We start from the raw sequence: 21505 nt of genomic DNA, 5'->3' as shown, positions 1-21505 counted from the left end.
GTGAAACAACATGGTACAGAATAATTTCACAGATTCTTTAATAATTTGAGTAATACACTATGATCATCTTCACATGGTAGAAAATGACATGTCATTGTGTGGTCCTGATCTTCAAGGAAAACCTTTCATAGTACATGTTTGATAACATCCCTTGTGATATGGCTGATTGTGCTGCTGATGACTGACATTAATGGACCATTTCTTGTTATATGCATCTGCAGGGAATAATCAGCAGCTTTTACAATTGTGTACATGCTGTTTTGCTGCTGCATAACAGACCAACATTATCTCACCTGTTTGTAAATCCTGTGAGAAACAAGTCATCCAATACCACTTGCAGTTGTCTTGATGCAGTGGCAATAGAGCAGGCTTCACAGGTAATGGTAGCATACAACCTTTTGCAAATGAAACCACTGATGGTGTATAAGCCATGATCATAGTACACGCATGGTTTCTTGATGAAAATCACAGAGCTTAAAGTGACGCTTGAGTCAAAGTTTTAGATGTACCTGATGAAGAGGAAGATGATGTTAAATTTGTGTCACTGGCTCAGCACAATTCCTATTTTTAGAATGGAGCACACCATTCTTTTGCAGATTGGCCTGCATGGCTCATGTAAACTGTAGAACTTTGGGGTTGTTATTCCAACCATGTTTACAGCATATTCTGCTGAAAAATGTTTCATGTTTGTCCAGTGACAGCTTGTATATACGGAAGTACCTTAAGCTGTTGTTTAAAAGTGTCTCAGACAGCTGGTCGATGCTTTTTAGAGTACACATGAATCCTGTAAAGGCTGTTTTCCACCTCCATGACAAAAGCAGCTTGCCATACTTGTCTTTAAAGCTTCTGATATAGGCAATGGCCTTGGCAGTAAAATTCTGTTTTGCAGACAGGTTGCAGGTTTTATACTGGGCTTTTAAAGCCTGTTGCAGATGATAAATAGAGTTGCAGAGGTTCAACACTAGATTGAACATGTACAAAAAAACTGTCATCACCTCACTGGCTTTAAACTGAGGCAGTTTTAAATCATCTCAAAGGAATCAATTGCTTATAGTCTGCACAGCAATCTTCATATTCATTTTTTTATAGTTAATATGCTTTCCATAAAATTTATTAGCCAACATTAAATTGTCTATTTTCTGTAGTTTGTGCAGCATGCACACGTCATGCCACTCAATCCTTTAATTATTGTGCAAGAGTATGCTGTATTCAGCAAATGTCCTGATGACATTTTTTCAGAAGGTGCCAAGCATAAAACAATGAAAATTTACCATTCATGACCCATGGGATGGGGCAATGTGTTCTTCATATTTTCCTGGACAAAACACACTGTAGCTGTAGACTGGTTTGTTTAGTAACCATCACAGATTACAGTCTATACATTGAACCCTGCCTCTGTCAACAGGCAAATTCCATCATTAACTCTCTGAGCCTGTACTTCTGCAGTCACCTTGTCTATGAAAAAATAGCCAGTAGGCTGTTTCCAATAAGATTTCTACCTCAACACCATGAACACAAGACTTGAGTTGCGAGTGTGTCACTGATACCTAGCTGAATGTGCCCAGCATAGTTACCACCTTTTTTTATCATAAACAAGTTCTTTCTTCAACGACATGCTGTTTAATACAAGGCTGACATCCCTCATTGAACTACCTTTATTTTTTCTCAAGTGTAATGATAATGTCAGCCAGAAATCCTGCATTGCAGTCTTTTGATGAGGCCCATTTTCTGATGGTACTAGTGTGTGGTAGATGTAGAAATTGGTTGGCCTGGTGTCAAGATAATGTGGCTGGGTGGGATATCTTGCTACATGTCTGTGGCAAGATGACCCAGTGCTAGACATCACTATAAACTGCAGACATTGTAGCGATATGACTGATTTTTTTTTAAAGCTACATTAAAATTCCAAATCACACACATGCACACACAAATCCATATAATTCCTTCTGTCTGCAGAGTTTGGCATAATCTTCATATGAAGTGAAATGCTGACTTTTGGACTCCTAGGGTCACTACTAAGACTAAATTTGTTCATGGCATGTTCTTATCTTTATATGTTGCTGATTTTATTCAGTTTTGGAATGAATAGTTTTCACCTCCACAGTCAATGAGGAGTCAGTTGATATATGATCGCTATACCTGATGGAGCATATTTTCTGTGATTTCAAAGCAACTGTTCAGTGTAATTATATTCCAGATAATTTGTGATGTTGTTAACTTGTATATGGAAAGTGTCTAATTTCATATATACATACATTCTTGGATTATGTTGTTATGTGCAAACACAGATTTATGCTCAAGACTTAAATTATTGTACTTCTTATGCTGACAGTGTTTTTTAGTAATTGTATTCATATACATTCTTATCAGCAGCAGTGTTTTGACAGTGCTACAATTTACATATACCATTTACATTCAAGAAAGAATTGCAGCTGGGTGCATATAAATGTTGTACAAGTCATACAAGTCATTTCACATTTAAAATAAACGTTTCTTTCACTTTAGATACTTCAAGTTCTCCAAACAAGACAATTGGAATAAAACAAACGAACCTAGAGAGTTACTTGAGCCATCTGAACCAGGCATTGGAATTGGTTTTACAATTATATGATCATAAAGGTAATTGTTTATATAGACGAAGGTGAAATTAATGCAAGGAATATACTGGCATAGTAAAAGAATCAATGATGTTGCAATAATTTATTATTGTTTCCTTAGTATAAAATATAATGCATCACATCTTAGTAGAATCAGTGATGTTGCAGTAATCTATGATCATCTCTTTAGTTTAAAATGCAGTTTATCTTAGAAGAATCAGTGATATTGCAATAATTCATGGCCAGTTCTTTTGTTTGAAATATAATGCATCTTATCTTAATAAGCTTACAGTATTTCACATTTTCTTTCAGAGATACATTGGCAAATATTTTGATTGTGACCATAAACAGCAATTTTGATAAAGTTTACTTGCAACAGAAATGTGCTATAAATTTTGAGAAACTGATTTAATGTTATACAAATTTGACAGAAATCATGCTAATCATAGCACAAGTAAGTATTTATTCCAAATGTCCCTATTGCATTTTTTGTTTAATAGAGAAGAAAATTTTACAAGCCCTTCTAACAAATTTCCCATCTTTGAACTGTTCCAGACATATATTTATCAGCATTTATAAATTTGCAAAATGTTTGTGCCAGAAGGTGAAGATTAAACACTATTTCAAAATGGCAAGAGATAGGTAACAACCAGTTGTTATGGTATTATAATGTTGTTAAATAGCTTTAAATATTCTTTCTTGTCAAAGATTCAAATTCTTTAGTATGGTCCCAGTAACTTGTATGGGTTGACATGTTTACCTTGAGTGAATGAAATTGTAAAATACATTTCATATAGTTCATCATTAAAATCCTCCATTTCCAAAAAGTTGTTATGGATTCTTCAAATGTCTTGCTTGTTGCAAGAGTCTTGCATTTTTACATGGATTTCAAACCTTAAAGTAGGGCAGCTATAAATATATTCTACATAAAATATGACAATTAGTGTAATTTTAAATATGAAATAAAATTTGGCAGTGGGTGGATTTTAAAAGGAGCTGCACGCACGCACACACACACACACACACATATAGCATCTAACATCTGTTTGGAAGTATTTGCCATCCTAGGGCTTTTGTGCAATTATTGGTTTTTACATTTTGGTCCACACATTCTTAATGATGGAAGTTATAACACTGTTTCCCTTTTTATATTGAACTTTGGTAGGAAGTGTTTACTTTTGACGGGTTTTGTGCAGTACCTGATTTTAGCTCTACAGGTCATAGACCAGAAGAGCTTCTGGGATGATCTCTTGTCCATCATCTGTCATCCTCCATCCATTAGCACAACTGTGTTATCATTACTCTTCCTGAACTATTTTGAGGATTGCCATAAAACTTTACACACTTTCATCCCAACATCTAGTTGGTCCTAAATGAAAATGTTGCTGCTTGAACCTCCAATATGGCCACTGGAGCAGCCATCTTGAAAATCTTGTTTTGGCTTTTCATCCATAATGAATGGTCATATCAACTTGGGGTTTACACTAAAAGACCACTTATGATGTCTAGTTAGTTCTAAATAAAAATGGTGCCAACCTAAATATCTTATCACAACACTACCTGAACAGATATTGATGAAGGGTTTTCACCAGAAGACTTTTTAATTATGTCTAGTTGGTCTTAAATGAAAATGGTGCCTTCTTAAATCCTGTATGGCCTCAACACAGTAAGACATCTTTAAAATTTTGTTTGTCACAACTCCTCCTGAATGGATGGCTATATCAGCTTGACATTTTCACTTTAAAAAAAACTTTTTATGTTGTTTGGTTGGTCCTGAATAAATATAGTGCTGATCTGACATCCAATATGGCAACATGGCAGCCATCTTATCACATCATTGTCTGAAAAAAAGCCATATTAATGTTGGGCAGTCACTGTAAAACTTCTTATGATTTTCTATTGGTCTTAAATGAACATGGTGTCGATCTGATGTTCGATATGGCCACCACAGCAGTCATCTTGTTTTGCTACTTGAGCATGGAAGTTCTTTCCTGTACGAAAATTTTCCACATGGAATGGATATGGAATCTATACGTACTTTTACAGAAATATCCATATGGACATTTCTATTCTATAGTTAAAGCACTCTTATGGATTTCAGTGTATCCATATGGAAATGTTATGGACTCCGTACGTACTCCGTATGGAAAATCTCATGGAATATGCTAATTAGTCCATGAGATCTGTAGGTTGTCCATATGGAATAAAATTAAAATTCCATATGGAATTTGGCAATAATCCATATGGAATTTGGCAATACTCCATATGGAATTTGTGAATAGTCCATATGGAGTTGGCAAATATACCATATGGAATTTGTAAATGTTCCATATGGAATTTGCAAATAGTTCATATGGAATTTGGTAATAGTTCATCCCATACAAAAATTTCCAGGCATACTTAAGGCGGATTTCAGTCGGGTTTTTTAAGTACTTTCTGTCTAAACCATGAAAGTGTCTGCTTCAGATTTCTATTAAACTGCCTAATGATTCTTAGACATTATTGGGAATCATTGATGAATATTTCACCATAATTTTTAAAATGGATATAAATTTTATTTTGACAGACATTATCAAATAAGATTTAGGTTTTTCTTGTCCTCATTTTCTTTCTCGCATACAAAGCCTAATCCATGATGGCATCACTTAAGTCTTTTTCATTTCACTGAAAAGTCTGGTGAGATTTCACAAATATTTGACTAAAACGTTTGTGAGATTTAACAAAAATTTTGATCATTATATAGTATTTTACTGAAGTTTCAGACGTTTTTCATACATTTCAGAAGGTTTCAGATTAATAATGAATATGACTTAAACAGGACTTTATTAACCAAGGTGATATTAAGTTTGCATGATTTCTTTTTTACAGATGTTGTAATTATATGACATCCAAGGAAAGAGATATGGGAGTTAATAATAATAATAAAATTAATAATAATAATGACTTTATTTAGAGAAGGTAACTTAATTGCAGAATTAATCTACCTTGAGGCCTATCTGTTATGTACTATATTTATAGTACAGTAGTCCCCCTCTTATAAGGCCACCCCTAATGCAGCAGGGAAGTGCTTTTATAATGCGGGTGGCCTTTCTAGAGGGGGATGACAAATGCGAATAGTAAATACATACGAAAAAAGTCACAAGTACATTTAATTTTAAATATTTAATATTTTAATTAAAAAATCACATGCATGATGTGAAATAAATGAAAACAAACTTTGTCATCATTTTCAAAAGAAGGCTATGCATAACCATTGATTTAGTTTTAAAACTGTCTTTATAATTATGTTACAGTTGACATCATCTGTCACTTTGTTGGTAACAGTCTAAAAAACAAGCCAGTCTCATCACATTAAAAATATCCTTGCTGTCATATCCCCTGCATATATCGTTTAGTCTTTTGTTCCAATCTTCGTCAACTTCATTATTAACATCAGCTGATTCACCGCTAATGACAGAACACTTGATATTGTGTCGCACTTGAAATCTGTGCAACCATCCGTTACTTGCGGTAAAGTCGTCATATCCCAATTCAACTGACAAAGTGTTTGCTTTTTCTTGTCTTTCAAATCAGAATACAAACGTCTCCTGGCTCAAACAATCTTCCTTTCTCTGTCCATTTCACCTTTCCACTTCTGCAGAATTGTTTCATTATCTTTCACGATATTGTTTATCTTAGTCTTCCCGACGTTAGTTTTCTGCAGGAATCCTCGACGATACCCCCCATGTTAGCCGTCAGTTGATTTACTTTCACGTTCTCCTCTAAACTGAGAATTTTCTTTTCCTCAGTGACATGTTGATCTTTTTGCAGTAAGTTATTCATGTTGCTAACTACAATACTGATAAAACAATTTTGTATGCATCTAAACAAATTGCCGTGTGTTTTAAAAGGAAGTGATCTTGTCACGTGATTCGTTAGTCGCAGTCTGGTACCCTATTGTTTTTATACATTTCTTGAAACTAAGTTAGAGAAGCCAAAACGGCTTCGATATGTACCATTAACATCGCGCAGATTTGACCTCGCGGCCGCTATGATTAGTAATTTTGACAATTATTGTCAGTAGTAATAGCCACTGATTACCAAAGTGAACAAGCTCAACATCTTACTAAGGGAAGCCATAAAGGCTATTAAACCATTTTCCTGCTGACTTGGGTATTGTACATCGATACTGCCACTTCTCAGCTGTTACTACTGTTCGATAATTGTAATCTTAACAATTATCAGAGTGACTAAACCGGACATCTTATGATAACACAGCAGTAAGGCTAATTGGATTACATGTACGTACCCTTTTGTATGGATTAAAATTTGAGTCTTTCTCGGTTTTTATGGAATAAATTTGGCTTCTCGTGAGGCGTAAATGATATAATATTAATCTTAGTGGTAAATGTACTTTAGTCAACACTTCTTTCAGTAACAAAAACCTGACATCGGGAAGCAGACATCGGATTACTTAACACACGTTATGAATAAAATACTGGTTCTTGATACATATTCATATAAAACGCGGCTGCTTGTGAGGGGTAAATTTTATAATTTTGCACTAATATGCTGGCCGCTGGTCGCGTTAGCCCGGTGGCCTTTCACGAGGGGTACTTTTGAACACAAACTCGTCGGTGCCAACGGATTCTGGCCGTAAGGAGCAGGTGGCCGCTGGTCGGGGGGCCATTCAAGAGGGGGACTACTGTATATACAACATGATGTGAAGAATCTGGCTTGACACAAAATAATTAAGTGATTTTAAAAATCAAAGTATCAAGCCTAGAATATATGCACAGGCATCTGTGAACACATATATATATATATAAAATATTAATCTGCATTGAAAAATTCAACTGTGAAAATAATGCAAAATTACAGAAAAGCATCCATTTGAGACATGAAAAGAAATGCTAAAAGCCTGCCATGTCACTTGTACTGCAACTTGATTTTTGATTAATGTACAAACTATGATGCTGTTGTGGTCTCTTGAATTAGTCCTTGTTCAATAGCAGCGTGACAAACGTTTATCATGATAAAAGTACTCTTATTTTACACTGAATTCCAACACACCTAGAATATTTAGATAATATACACAATAATGCCTCACGATATTGAACAATGATTCTATGTGTTGGCCAAGAAAATTCCACAAAGATATGACCATCTTTGATAGACATGGGTATTTTGCAAGAATTCCCACCAGTGATCTATACTTTGTCCTCCTTAAATTCATCCTGGAAGTTAATCAGTTTTGAGTTATATAACTTCGAAATCATCCTGGTTCAATTCCTTGTCCTATTTAGCACGTTAGCTGCTACTGTAGAGCTGTTATGGCACAAAAAGTGAAATGCTAATCCTGGCATTCAGTTTTCATACACACTGACCAATTATGCTCCCATCGACTTTGATTCAAGCTATTCTCTTTGCCGCACATTTTTCGAATGGTTATTCAAACTCGTATCCCGCTCAAATCGCCATGTTTAGCATTCCCATCAGTTTCCGTTACGCAATGACTCATTGGACAAGTACAAAATTTTGACCAATCAGAAAGCTCTTTACAATGATCATCCTTTAAATAATAAACGGAACAAATACTTATTAGAAAGCCCATTGCGGAATGGGACCGGATAGAGCATTATTTAAAAAACGTTTCGGAGACAATATTAAAAAAAAGGGTCCATATCGAGGAAAACCAGATTCAGGTCGGGAGAAAAACGAAATTCTGATTCAAAACAGAAAACAAGAAAACTTGTTTGAGGGCAGTTAAATCCAGTTTAAGTTTTAAAAAATACAACAACAATAACAAAATTTTATAAAGAAATATAATACAGAAAGATGTGGAAAGAAGTTATTGTTCCCAAAATAAACAATACAATTACAGCTATCACAAACAGGGAGTATAAATGCTGCTGAAAATCAATCAAATTGTACAAGAAATTTTTTTTTTTATTATATCTTATCTAAAAAAAATTTAACTCAAATTTCAGTGATATTGCAATCACAAAATACCACTATATTTTTAGAATTTTTGACAAACTCTCAGTGAAATTTCAATAAAAAATTCCCACTAATACTTTCAGAAATGTTGGCAGAATCAGTGAAATTTCAGTCACAAAATTTCACTGATATTTTCTTAAATTTTGGTAAAATCGAAAATACCATGATTTTAGTGAAAATGGACATTTGAGTGAATGTCAAGAAATGTTCATTGATTTTGCTGAAATTTAAGTCACATTTTCACTAGGTTATGATTTTTGTAGAGCATATTTTAATAGGAAGCCAAAAAAATTACTTTTCAGAATAAACATTAGATCAAGCCCAAAATCCATGTTGCACCAAAGATTCATCTATGCTTGTATTTTAATACTAAATTTCTGATCATGTTTACATTTTCCCTACTTTTTTGGTCATGTCTTTGTTTTTAAACATCTGTGGAAATAAATTAAAGAAAACTGACATATATGTGTTTCTTAAAATTTATGAGTATATATTCATCCTTCCACATCAGCTACACTGACATATACAGGTACACAAACTCCCACCAATATTTCTATTTCAGTCAGATAGTTTAGGTTATTAATTCTTCAAAGAGTATTTTCCATGATGTTATAATACATGAGCCTGCTTTCCATATGGAAAAAAGTGCTTATGGATTAAAGTTGCAACTTTATTCCATATGGAATTTTCACTTGCTGTGAAGTACTTAGGGAATTGATATGGAATAAATTGTCTGATTCCATAAGTTTCTTGTCCATCTATTCCATACAAATTCCATAAGTATTCCATACGGAATCCATAAGAAATTTCTATGCGGGTTATCTTGAAAATATTGTAATCTCTACTCCTCCAACATGGGTTTTCTTCACCAATAACCTTCTTATGATCCCTAGTTGATTCTAAATGAAAATGGTGCTAGTCATACATCCAGTATGGCTGCCACTGTCTTAAAAATCTTGCTGTCACTGCTCCCCTGAAAGGATGATTATTATGATGTTGAATTAGCACCAAAACACTTCTACTGTTGTCTATTTATGTTCAAAATAAAAATGATGCCAAGTTGACATCCATTATGTGAACCACAGCAGCTAATTTGAAAATGTTATTATTGCTGAAGAATATCAGATGTGGTTTCAGCACTTGAATGTTAAAAGGAACAAATGGTCTCATCTTGAATTCCTGGAAATTCTTTTTGTCCAGTAGAACATCAGTCCTTTTAAGGAACTTTTGCTACATTGGAACTTTTAATTTTCACCAGATAGTCATTATTGTGCTGAGATGGCATTAAATTATAGCACATACGTCACATATCTCATTCCTAATTTTGGAAGTATATTATCATTATACTTTGGATTGTACATTTCCCATACATCATCATTATTGCGAGAACATGTTATGTTTTCTTTATTTTAATCAACTAAGTAGGTCACCTGTGGAGAAATTAAACACAAAAGAGTGCTCATGCTAAATTGAAATACCTCAGTTTGCCAAAATTTAGATAGTTCCAAGGATTCAGTTTTCTTCTTTGTTATGGTATAGATTATTTGGTTTGGGTTTCAGTAACAAATTAAATAGACATTTGCTCATGTTTGTAATTGTTCTTTGTTTTTTGTCAACAATGTGTAAAAGTGGGATTGGTCAATCTCAGATGCTCTTCGCAAGTTTCTCTGACTTGCTGCTGTGTGCCTTGTTATGTTTGTTGCCTTTCATTTTGCAGTGACAAAAAGATCTCTCATGTATCCATTGCATTTGGAATGATTCTTATTTGCTATATAAGTTCTAACTTTGACTGCTAACTTCACAGAAAAATGGAAAGAAAACAGGCATTGTCTTCAGAAGATAAAGGAAAAGTTGTCTCGAGTAATTGAAGGTAATACAGACAAAAAAATATTTATTACATATGGATGAAGAATAGTGATTTCATTTTCGTTTTCAGATAATATGATGATCCTGCAAGAACGAAATATAATGTAAAATATTGTGCCATTTTCTTAAATTCTAAGCTGTGTGTGTATGGATTTAAATGTTCTGATTTTGTTTTATTGTTTGAATATGTTTATATCAAAGAAATGCTGATAAATTTTGAATGAGTTACTGAGTAAGATCATCATATCTAGTAAAACAACGTTTATTCACAATTAAATAAAATAATGAAAGCATCATAGAGGGCTTGTTACTGAATAAGTTTATGTAAGAATGGATGAACAACAGTTAAGTACTGAATAAGGGTAAAAAAAATAATTACTTATACTGATATATTATAATGCAATGAAGATGTGTGACCCTAGTGCACAGTAAAGTTTTAGTGATCCTTGCATTTAAATATCTGTTCCTATCATAAAGGTGTGGAGAGAACAGCTGATCATGATCTGACTGAAAGGTCTCAGAATTTCTATGAATTTTGTAAAACAGGAATAATTTACAAAGACAATAATTGAAAATGTTTTCAGTTGTATTTTTTTTGTTTCCACTGACAGATACTGCAAGTTTAATCTCCTTGAAAACAGAAGGGATACTCCAGAGGAGTCGGATGTCATGGACGAATCTAGAAAAACTAGAAAAGTTACTTCTGTCGGAGATGAAGAGAAAAAGTTATTTCGAATGCAAGGGTAATTATTACTTTTTGCACTGAGGTCTGAGTAATGAAGTCATTTGTACATTTTGTAAGGGGGCCCCCAAGTGGTCTAAAGCACTCTCTGTTACAGATCACTGCCATCTCACCTCTGTCTGCATGGGTTCGAGTCTAGGATTCGGCCAATGTGGGTATGTGAGAATGCTTGCCAGTAGCCTTTCGTGGGTCGGTGGTTCTTCCCAGGGTTTTTCCGGGTTCTTCCTCCGCCATTGATACTGGCCACCATGCATAGCCTATCTTGTGCTGAAAAATGGCGTTAAACCCCACAACAACAACAACATTTTGTAAGACATGAAAAAACATATATTCACTAATAAGGGGGGAGTATGTGAAATGTAGCATACTGTTAGAATGATTGTAAGATGATAGAAAAAGTGAATATACAGATAGGAGCCATACAGAAGTCAAAATGGTGGCTCCACAGTATATAACTATGGAGTCCATTTAAGAAAGAAATAAATATTAATTTTAGTTTACAGGCTCTTACTGGATTACTTGCAATAAAATATTATAAGTTATTAGATTTATTATAACTCTTGGTACTGGTATGTATTATATGAATGCCATAAAGGAAGAATTGAACTTCAAACAGTCCATGTGCATTACTCCAGACCTTGCTTGAATAATAGTTTTTTCAACTCATTTTGTCCATTTGGATTTCAGACTATTCAAAGCCTTTCCAGATGTGATTAAAGGATTATTTGCAGGCCAAGACCCATGTTTCTGTTTTCTTTTCATATTTTTTATGTTCACCTATATTTATAGGTTACTGCATTTGTATGGGAAAATAAGAACGAGTTTTTCAGATATAATACTGCATGACCTTGGGAGTGCAGTATTTCCATCCGACAAAACGAGTTCATATTTTCCCATACAAATGCAGTAACCATTTTATTATATGCTCATTTTCTTATTCTACCTAAGGCTTAATTATATAAACAAAATACACTGCAAGAAACAAAGTAAATGAATGTATGCTGTATTCCAAACTAAATACACAAGCGCAGATTCATCATTACACACTAACAACATTATTAATGCACTCATAACTCCGCCCAGACAAATTTTAACTTAGTCGCATGCTAGACATCAGTTTCAAAAGAAAATAGCATTTTTGTCTACTTAAAATTGAAATTTGGAGTCATATTGTGAATGAATGCGCATTGCAACAAGGTTTCCATTTGATCTTGAATGAATAGATTTTGGTATTTTTGTCAATTCTATGAAATTTTGTGATTATGGACTGGATTTATATGTGACAATTCCACATGAAATACATCAGATTGAAGAAGCTGGGGAGAAGCATGTTGACATCTGCAGATGTGTCTCTGTTTCTGTCACTGAATGTTTGAAATCATAATGTGGGAAAAATATGAAATCTTTCAATTGCAATTATCAAAAAGACTATGGAATTTAATGCTTATTTCATTTTGAGTGCAGTAAGGAGGATGTAATTGCACTTATATTCGAAATTACAGTACAATTTTGAAATGTGTAATCAAGATTGAGAACCTATGACATGGCTCATGTAATTAGGATTCTCAGAACTAAGAAAGTACATTTTGAGGAAATTCAGGATGTAAAACTAAGTATTTTTTTGCCATTCTTATTACCAGCTAAAGAAGACAGTTTATGCCTTGTCACTTGTATGTTATTTTTAAGGACCCTTTCTAGCGTCTACTGTATAGCTAGCCTAAATCTGAAACATTGTATCAAAAAAGTTAATGCGGAATGTGCCAAAGCAGCTGGTATATGGCAGTCCACAAAATATTTGCTTTACTCCATTCAGAAACAAATTTCATCAACCAAAACGTCATGCACCTACTATGTGAGTGTACATGATTTGTTTACAAATCAAAAGTGCTGGCATCTGCGTCCATTGTTTGTTTACAATAGTAAGTAGTTCCTTTATGCACGTGAATGCAATATGAAGGTGTGCAATATCATAAAATATGATTCTAGCAATGTAAAGTTAATGGAGAGAAAAATGAGCATATAATGTTTATTTTCAACCTGGAAGCTGTACCAGTATATAGAGGAATAAACAATGGCCTATCACAGTTGTCAGCATGATTTTAGCTCTACTTGTCAGAGACCAGAAGAGCTTATGGGATGGTCTGTTGTCAGTTGTCTATCGTCCAACACCTGTCCATCCATTAGCCCAAGTTTATTATTACTACTCTTCCTAAACTACTTGCAAGATTGCCTTGAAACTTTACACACATAATTATCTCATGGTTTAGTTGGTCCTAAAAAAAATGGAGCTGTTCAGACATAGAGTATGGCTGAAAAAGTGTCATTGTAATAATCTTGTTATTACTACTACAACTCAGTGGATGGCCATATCAACATGAGGTTTTCATTAAAAGGTCTCTTAACATGTCCCTAAATGTGAATGGTGCCTATCTTATGTCCAATGTAGGCTCCATTGCAGTCATCTTGAAATGTTGTTATCACTCCTTCTCCTGAATGGATAGTTATATCAAGAAGGGGTTTTCACTAAAGATTTGTTATGATGTCTAGTTGGTTCTAAATGAAAATGTCATTGATGTGAAGTGTTGAAACTATTATCACTACTTCTCTTGAATGGACGGTAATATCAAAATGGAATTTTCATTGAAAGACTTGTCTAGTTGGACCAAACTGAAAATGATGCTGATTTGAAGTCCAATATGGCCATCAGACTAATGGACTTATTGTGTCTAGTTGGTCCTAAAAGGATGTGGTGTCAATCTGATATCCAATATGTCCACAAATGCAGCCATTTGAAAATCCATGTTATTGCTACTTCTCTTGAATGGATGGTCATATCATCATGGGGTTTTCACTGAAAGATTTCTTATTATGTATAGTGATTGCAAAATGAAAAATACCAATTTGATGTCAACATGGTGTTTTCACTAAAAGACTTGTCATGTCTAGTTGGTCTTAATGGTGCTAATCTGATGTCCAATATGGCTACCATGGCATCTCTCTTGAAAATCTCGTTATTGCTTCTCCTCCTGAATGGATGGTCACATCATCATGAGCTTTAACCAAAAGATCTTTTATGACGCCTTGTTGGTCCAAAATGAAAATGGTGCCGATCTGACATCTGATATAACTGTTATGGCAGCCAGCTTGAAAATGTGGTTATTGATTCTCCTCCAGAATGGATGGTCATATGAACATGGGATTTCCACTGATAGACTTCCTATGATATCTAGTTGGATCTAAATGAAAATGGTACTGATCTGACATCAAATATGACCACCACAGCACTGATGTTGAAAATCTTGTTATCGCTACTCCTCATTTCAGCATTAGGTTTTCAATGTAAGACTTATTATGTCTAGCTGATCCTAAATAAAAATGTGCCAGTGTGATATCCAATATGGCAACCATCTTAAAAAAATCGTTTTATCACAACTCTGCTTGAACAGAAAGTCATATTGATGTAGGGTTTTCACCAGAACACATATTATGAGGTCCATTTGGTCTTGCATGAAAATGGTGCCTTTCTGACATTCAAAATGGCCACCATTGCAGCCATCTTCAAAATCTTGTTGCTACACCACCTGAATGGAAAGTCATATTTTGAAAATGTCATCTCTACTCCTATCCAAATGTATGGTATATCAGTTTGGGGTTTTCACCAGTAGACTTCTTTTGATACCTAGTTGGTCCTGAAATGAAAATGATGGCAGTTGTTTATCCAATATGGCTGCCACAATAACTGTCTTTGAAATCTTATTGTCAAGGACTTCTTGTTTATACTTTTGCACTTTCATGTTAACATCTTTGCTTGCAGAGGTTCCAATACTTTGTAATTCCAATGAATAATTTAAATAAATAAATACATCTTAAATTATAACTGAACACAACTAAAAGACTGATTCCACGTGACAGATGTTGAAATAGGAATGAATAATTCTTATGTAAACAAAATAAGAAGACTAGGATGATGGTAATTTTCAGTGGAAATTTCATCAAATTCATAAACAAGGTCAGATCTATTTACTTAAATTTTAGCAACCAACTTGACAGATGTCATGTAGACCATAGAATTTCCAAGGGGAAAAACAATATCCTGAACTCTGATCCAAATAAGTATGTTTGCCTAGAAGTGATAATTATCTTAAAATATAATCTACAATCACAGATGAAAATAAGCTGTGTAATATGTTGTTTACAGAATTACCCTTAGAATCTATGATGATTCGTGGACAAAAGTTGAACACACAATATAGATTTACATAAAAGTAGCATATATTGCTTTTAGCTATACCAGCATTTCATGTGTCATCTAATATCACTTGGTTCCAGTAAATGTCAACCATGAAACATGCCTCTGCACCGGTGTATTGTATGCATTTTGTTGTATACATTTTGTTTTCCACCTGAAAGTTTGTGGTTACATGCACTGTAAAGAAAACTCTTTGAAGGTCCTTGGTAATAGGTCACCTTACAATGTGAAAATTTGAGTGTTTTCAAACAAACTTATCTGGCAATTACTGTTTTACAGTCAAAGTAAAATTCTAGCACTATGGTGTGTTTGTCAGCTTGACTTTTTTATATCTCTCAGTTTTGAAATATTCAGCAACTTGGTAAATGGCAAAATGAAGAATTCTCAGTCATCAGATGATAAAGGCTTGTGCAAATATAAATGAAAACTGAGAATTATTTTCAGTTTTAGAGTCGTTGCTAAGCACATTCCGTAATGATGAGATAAGGTTGATACTGATATAAAACCTACAGCAGACAACAATATTTGCAAGCAACATAAGTAAATGACCTGTAATGACCTGTAATGATGAAATTGTTAATTTTATAGAATTTGACATGTTGTTCAATGATTATGTACCTGGATTAAATGTGATGCAATGTTTAGCTTTATTTTATTCTGTAAGCAACAGCATTGTATATGGATATGATATAAATTTAATCAAGTATTTATTTTGGCAGTGTTTGTTTTCATCCAAAAGATTTTGAGGGTCACATGATTTTTGATTGAGAAACGGTTCATATAGGTGGCAAATAAGGATCCTAGTTGTTAGTCAGAAGGCAAAAGTTACACAATTCAAACTTAAAAAATGCTCACAAAACATGAATATTAACTTAGAATTTTCATAGGGCTGTTTGAAAGATAATGGAAGGGGGTTGCAAGGCACTTTTTATTTTCACCCACCATGCATAAGATATAATTAATATCAACAACCACCTTGAATGAAATGCATATTTACTTAAGCACGACCATGCATGAAATTTATTTGAAGAAATTCAACATACCATAAATGGATATTAAGATAAAAGTCATCCTTAAGACAGCTAGTTTTTATTATATTTTTTAGGGTACAGTATATAGTGTTTGTTTACTTCTCTGACACAACAAATTTGCTTTAGCCCCCATAGTCTGAGTTGCCTCTGACCTTCCAACACCATTTAAGATATCTGGACATTTATGCTGGGGTACAGAGTCAGAATGCATTGCCTATGTAAATATTAGAATTCATCTACACCGTGAGGTGTCACCATAGGATAGCCATTTACTAGTGAGTATAGCAAACTTAATCTTACATTGAGCCGTATCTGCATCCATTTGATTGGATGAGGATTTATTTTCTCAGAAATTGCAAGTATATCATTCATTTTGTGTTTAATATGCTGACAGATGAGATAAAACTACAGCATATTTATTTTGAGAGCAAAAGAGAAAGCCAGACTCTTCAAGCAGATAGCTTGTGTGAACAATATTTTTATTGGTATCACATGACTACTGTGATTACATGTGCTTTCAAATTCTCCTAGAATATTGAAGTAAACAAATTTTACCTGTCCATGATTATAATAATTCAGTGAAATGTTGATCTAAAAACTTGTTACTACTCTTGGTGAGGAGTCAGTCTTATGTAGTTTATAATAGAGGAACAGTAATAATTTAATTTGTGCTTTTCTCTTTGAGTGTGCTGACAGCTTGCCAATTTAAAAATAAATAAGCTTGCATGGATTCTTCTATAGGATAACCCCACCCCATAACATGTTGATAGCTTCATTGCTGTGTTCTTGGACAGAGAGAGAGATTGGCTACTAGTTTTTACATTTTGTTGATAATATGTTTACTCCTGTTTCAGAACTGGTGATGTATTAAGCAAGCTCTTCGCAACAAACTTTAGAACCTTAGAAGATATTGTTAGTATAGATAACTTACTCTGATGTGTGATGATATGTAATTTTCAAAAACTGTTTGTCTCTACCAGAGGTATTATAGTGGGGTGTGAGAGTTTCTCCTTTGACGACATTATGATCCATGATCACATTTATGTTAGGAAGGAAATTCTACCACTTCTCAAAGCCAGCATTTGTGCAAAAATGAACAATTTTGCCTTTACCATCTAACAACTTTGCCTTTACCATCTATATAGCATATAGACAAAAAGAGTAACCTCTAAAGCATTACCTCCCATGACCACACCTAGATGGCTACAGTTGTTTTCTCAGGCTAAGCTTTCAATGGATATGACCAATATCCAATCTTGTGTCTTTAAAAAAAATTCCCCAAAATATTGTCAGGGTTTTCTGTCATCTATGTACAAAGCTTGTATAGTGTTGGGTATAAAGGTATTTATTACAAGTTGGAACCATTATTTTGTTACTTTGTTGACAAATTGCTTGTATTTTCAGCAGTTGTGGACTTCTTTTTTCTGACCTTTTACTCCTACATGGTAGCATCGTTCATGGTTGTTGTTTGTTTTCATGCGCATTGCATGTAACAGGCTCCTCCATTTTCACAGAACCTGAACTGATTAGTTTTTGAAAACATGGCTAATCCAAATTATTCTGGATTTCATTTATCTAGTTTCCACCCCCAAACCCCACCCAACTTCAACTATCCCTACTATGGTGAACTTGCTGCCCAATTGGGAGAAGGTGGTAGCTTTGCAGAAGGGTGTCTGGTTTTTACCAGGAAAGCATGTATTAGAGATATTTCTCAAGCTGACTTTCTCTGTTTTACTTCAGGCTGTTTCTAGTGCCCAGTCATAGACCTCAGCCACGCAAGGTCAGTCAAAAATTATGTAGAAAAGGATGGATTTGAGGTCAGTTTACACTGAACCAATGCATCTTGCATATCTCTATTGAAACATCTTCATGCAGATTCATTAGGTTTGGATTTCAAGAGTTTTGTGCCAATTTGTGCTCTCCCAAATGGTCTCAACACAATGTGTGTTCACCAAGATCATCAAATATGTCATCACTCTCTTCTAGTTCACCCTGTCATTAGCAACAGAGGTATATCTCAATGATATCTTGTACAAACACATGGTAAGTTTATCAGTGGCAATGGTCAGAAACTATTTTCTGTCCCTTTTTTATCAATTAGAGTTTCTAGTCAGTTGGAACAAATCAAACTTAGCCCATGCAGATATTCTGGTCCACCTAGGCATGGATTTGTTACACCTTGTTTGCATCCCAGAAGTACACTTGACATGGATTATCAAGCTCTGACAGGGAATGGATTTCTGCAAGAGTTTTTGCAACTCGACTGTCTGCTCCATGCAGCATTGTACTTAATTCGTCTTGGTTGCCTGTTCATGTGCCATTTATGGATGGTTTTACTAGCTTAGTGGCATCCCTTTTCTGGTCAACTCAGTCAACAAATCATGATTTCGAATGATACAGTATCTTTGCTGGATCAAGAGCAAAAGATAATGATGGCTTAAGGCAGGAACTTTAATCTGCACTGATGCCAGTTCATACAGTAGGTGAGCCCTCCTTTATGACAGATAACCTGGTGGTATTGGATGTTCAGCATTCGCTTCTATTGCCTATTCTCCAATTGTTAATGTGATATGTAAATGTATTTGAAGGAAAAAAGCAAATTTTTTAGTAAATTATAAATTATGTTTCTCCATCAATACTTACATGATAACATTACTTAAAAACCTCCCAGCATTTCCATCCTACATGAAGTAATGCTGAACTTAAAACTAGCACCACTTGGTTGTGGCAAGAGGAAGTAATAATAATAGTTTTTTCCTCTGGCTGCTTGAGGAGAAAAAGTTAGCCTCATTTTTAATCAAAGGCTCCTGCTCTATAAACTCGGGCACATTCAGGCATCATGATAGAACTCATATTAATCATGAACAGGATTTATCAGACCTATTAGCTAATTTTGACTTTAATAGGCAAAAATATCTCACCGTGTTTCCTAAATTGGAATCTGACTTCAATGATGACATTTCTCAGTTCAGATCAATTTGAACCTTTGGACAGAACCTGTTGAAGATACTGTCATACAAATATGATAACTCTAGTTAGCATGCAGGGTGGGCGAGTTGCATGTTGTTTCAGTGGACATAGACTGTCTCCAGCTCAGATCAGGTGGTTGCCTGGTCCTAATGACATGAAGAAGTTTCATGGGAAAGAATGGTTTGTCATCAGCAGGCAATTAAAAAGTTGTCACCCATCAACTCCTCCCCATTGATGAGTCTAGAGATGCATCAGTGCAGGACCTTGTCCATGCTGTTAAATACTGCATGAAGCAGATGGACTAGAGCCATGGGGAACAACACTGACTCTTTCTTCAAGTGAAGCCAGGGAAAAAGAACATAACCAATCATGTCCTTGCATCATGGCTTAAGTAATTCAGTGTACTATGAGATCTAAAAAGATCAGATGGGCTTCATGAAATCAGAGCTATCTCAGCAAGCTTCATATTTGAAGAGAATGTGTTGATCTGAGATATGATACCAGCAGTTTGTTGACAGGCAAAGTCAACTTTCTCAAGCTTTTGTCTGTGAGATCTAGATTTGTGGAGACAAGAATTTAATCTGGTAGGTCTCATGGTTGCACACTGATTGCCACTAGACCAGATGAAATCGACACAGCATTACAACAGCCATAAAGCATCACTTTCACTGGATTTGCCTGAAATTCTAACTTGATGAGTAAAGACTTTTTTGTTTATTTTATCTTAGCATTGTATGGTGGTAACAGTTAAATGACCATAAATTCTGCTAGGAGTGTGGTTTATACTCGTGTAGGAAATACTTTTTAACATTCAAAGAGCACTCATGGTAGAAGTATGATGCTGTCTATTGCCCCTGCCTGTTATCTGTTCTCTTAACATTAATGTAATTGTGAAGTGAATGCAAAGGAGAAACCAAATTTTATTTGTAAATTAAATTTCTCTGAGAATGCACACTTGATCACATTCCTATTAAGCCTCCAAAAAGTGCTAGCATCCTTGTTCATGCACTGCTCAAACAAAAACTGAGTAAACAGCCATCAAGCAGTGGTGAGGGGAAGCAATATATAAAAGTTTCTTTCACTTTGTCTAGACTAGAAAGACACAATTTTTCTTCTTTAGGATGCAAGGGACAGTTTTTATGCACACATTTAATGCTGTATTCACCTGCCTAGTTTAAAAAAAATCATAAAAAAATAAAAGACACAAGTGAGGTCAGAAAAGGTCCTTATTTTTTCATAGCCATATTAAAACAAAAAAGTATGAGAATATTATTCACATGACCAGAGAAGTCAATGTTAGCTCATAGCAAAAGACACTTTATGTACCCCAATCGACAAATTTATAGCTGTATTTTTCACGTCCGAAGGTCATTTTTTTATATCATGCTATGCTCACAGTGCAAACACAAGTGCTTTTCCAAGGTGATGATTCTGCAGAACATTGTGTACTAAACAGCTTGTTGCAGTTCAAAATAGTTGCCATCCATGTTGTTTTTGTGATATTCTGCTTGACATGTCCTGAACCCACATGTCTACTGCTGTGGGTGCTAGCTCTTCTTCCTAACTGACTATTGATATTTTTGTGTCTACAAACTGCAAAGTAACTATGGGGGATGTACATGCCCCACATCAATTTCAAGAACAACACAAGCCCAAAACACCTAATTCACGAATAAAGTAAAATAACCACAGGAGGTTTACATACCTCACATCTATTTCAAGAACAACACAAGCCTGAAACACTTAAATCACAAATGTATCCATATCTTTAATTTTTAAGCAATAATAGCAGAAAGTCACTCCATAGCCTTGAGTTAAGAAATTTGACAGGGCCAATTTACAAAAATGTCCCCAACCACCTTATGCTAATACACTATTTGAGTAGCGTTGCAGGATCTTTCTTAACACTAATGTCATTGAATTATTATTCTGAGAGAATCATAATTTACTGAAAATGTTGCTGTGTAGGTTTAATAGAAGTGTCACATTTCTCCAGACTGTTCCTGAATTTATTTTGTGATGCCAGTGTTTAATGCAGTTGAAACTTGAGGTTATATGAACAACCATATTT

At 34.6% G+C, this 21505-nt stretch overlaps 1 protein-coding gene across 1 annotated transcript in view; it reads left to right on the top strand.

Moving 5' to 3' along the window:
- Window positions 1-18228, top strand: part of LOC149789307 (uncharacterized) — a 130836-nt gene extending 112608 nt beyond the window's left edge. Inside the window, exons 16-19 of the mRNA XM_089973602.1 lie at window positions 2506-2619; window positions 10381-10446; window positions 11054-11185; window positions 18044-18228. Coding sequence (XP_089829728.1) covers window positions 2506-2619; window positions 10381-10446; window positions 11054-11185; window positions 18044-18228 — 497 coding nt within the window. The remainder of the gene's footprint in view (window positions 1-2505; window positions 2620-10380; window positions 10447-11053; window positions 11186-18043) is intronic.
- Window positions 18229-21505: the final 3277 nt, after the last annotated feature.

The sequence above is a fragment of the Sinohyriopsis cumingii genome, chromosome 11 (assembly GCF_028554795.1).
Source record: "Sinohyriopsis cumingii isolate HCF-2022 chromosome 11, ASM2855479v2, whole genome shotgun sequence".
NCBI classification, from domain to species: Eukaryota; Metazoa; Mollusca; class Bivalvia; order Unionida; family Unionidae; genus Sinohyriopsis; species Sinohyriopsis cumingii.
The sequence above is the reverse complement of the archived record's forward strand: the minus strand, read 5'-3'. Positions and strand labels throughout refer to the sequence as shown.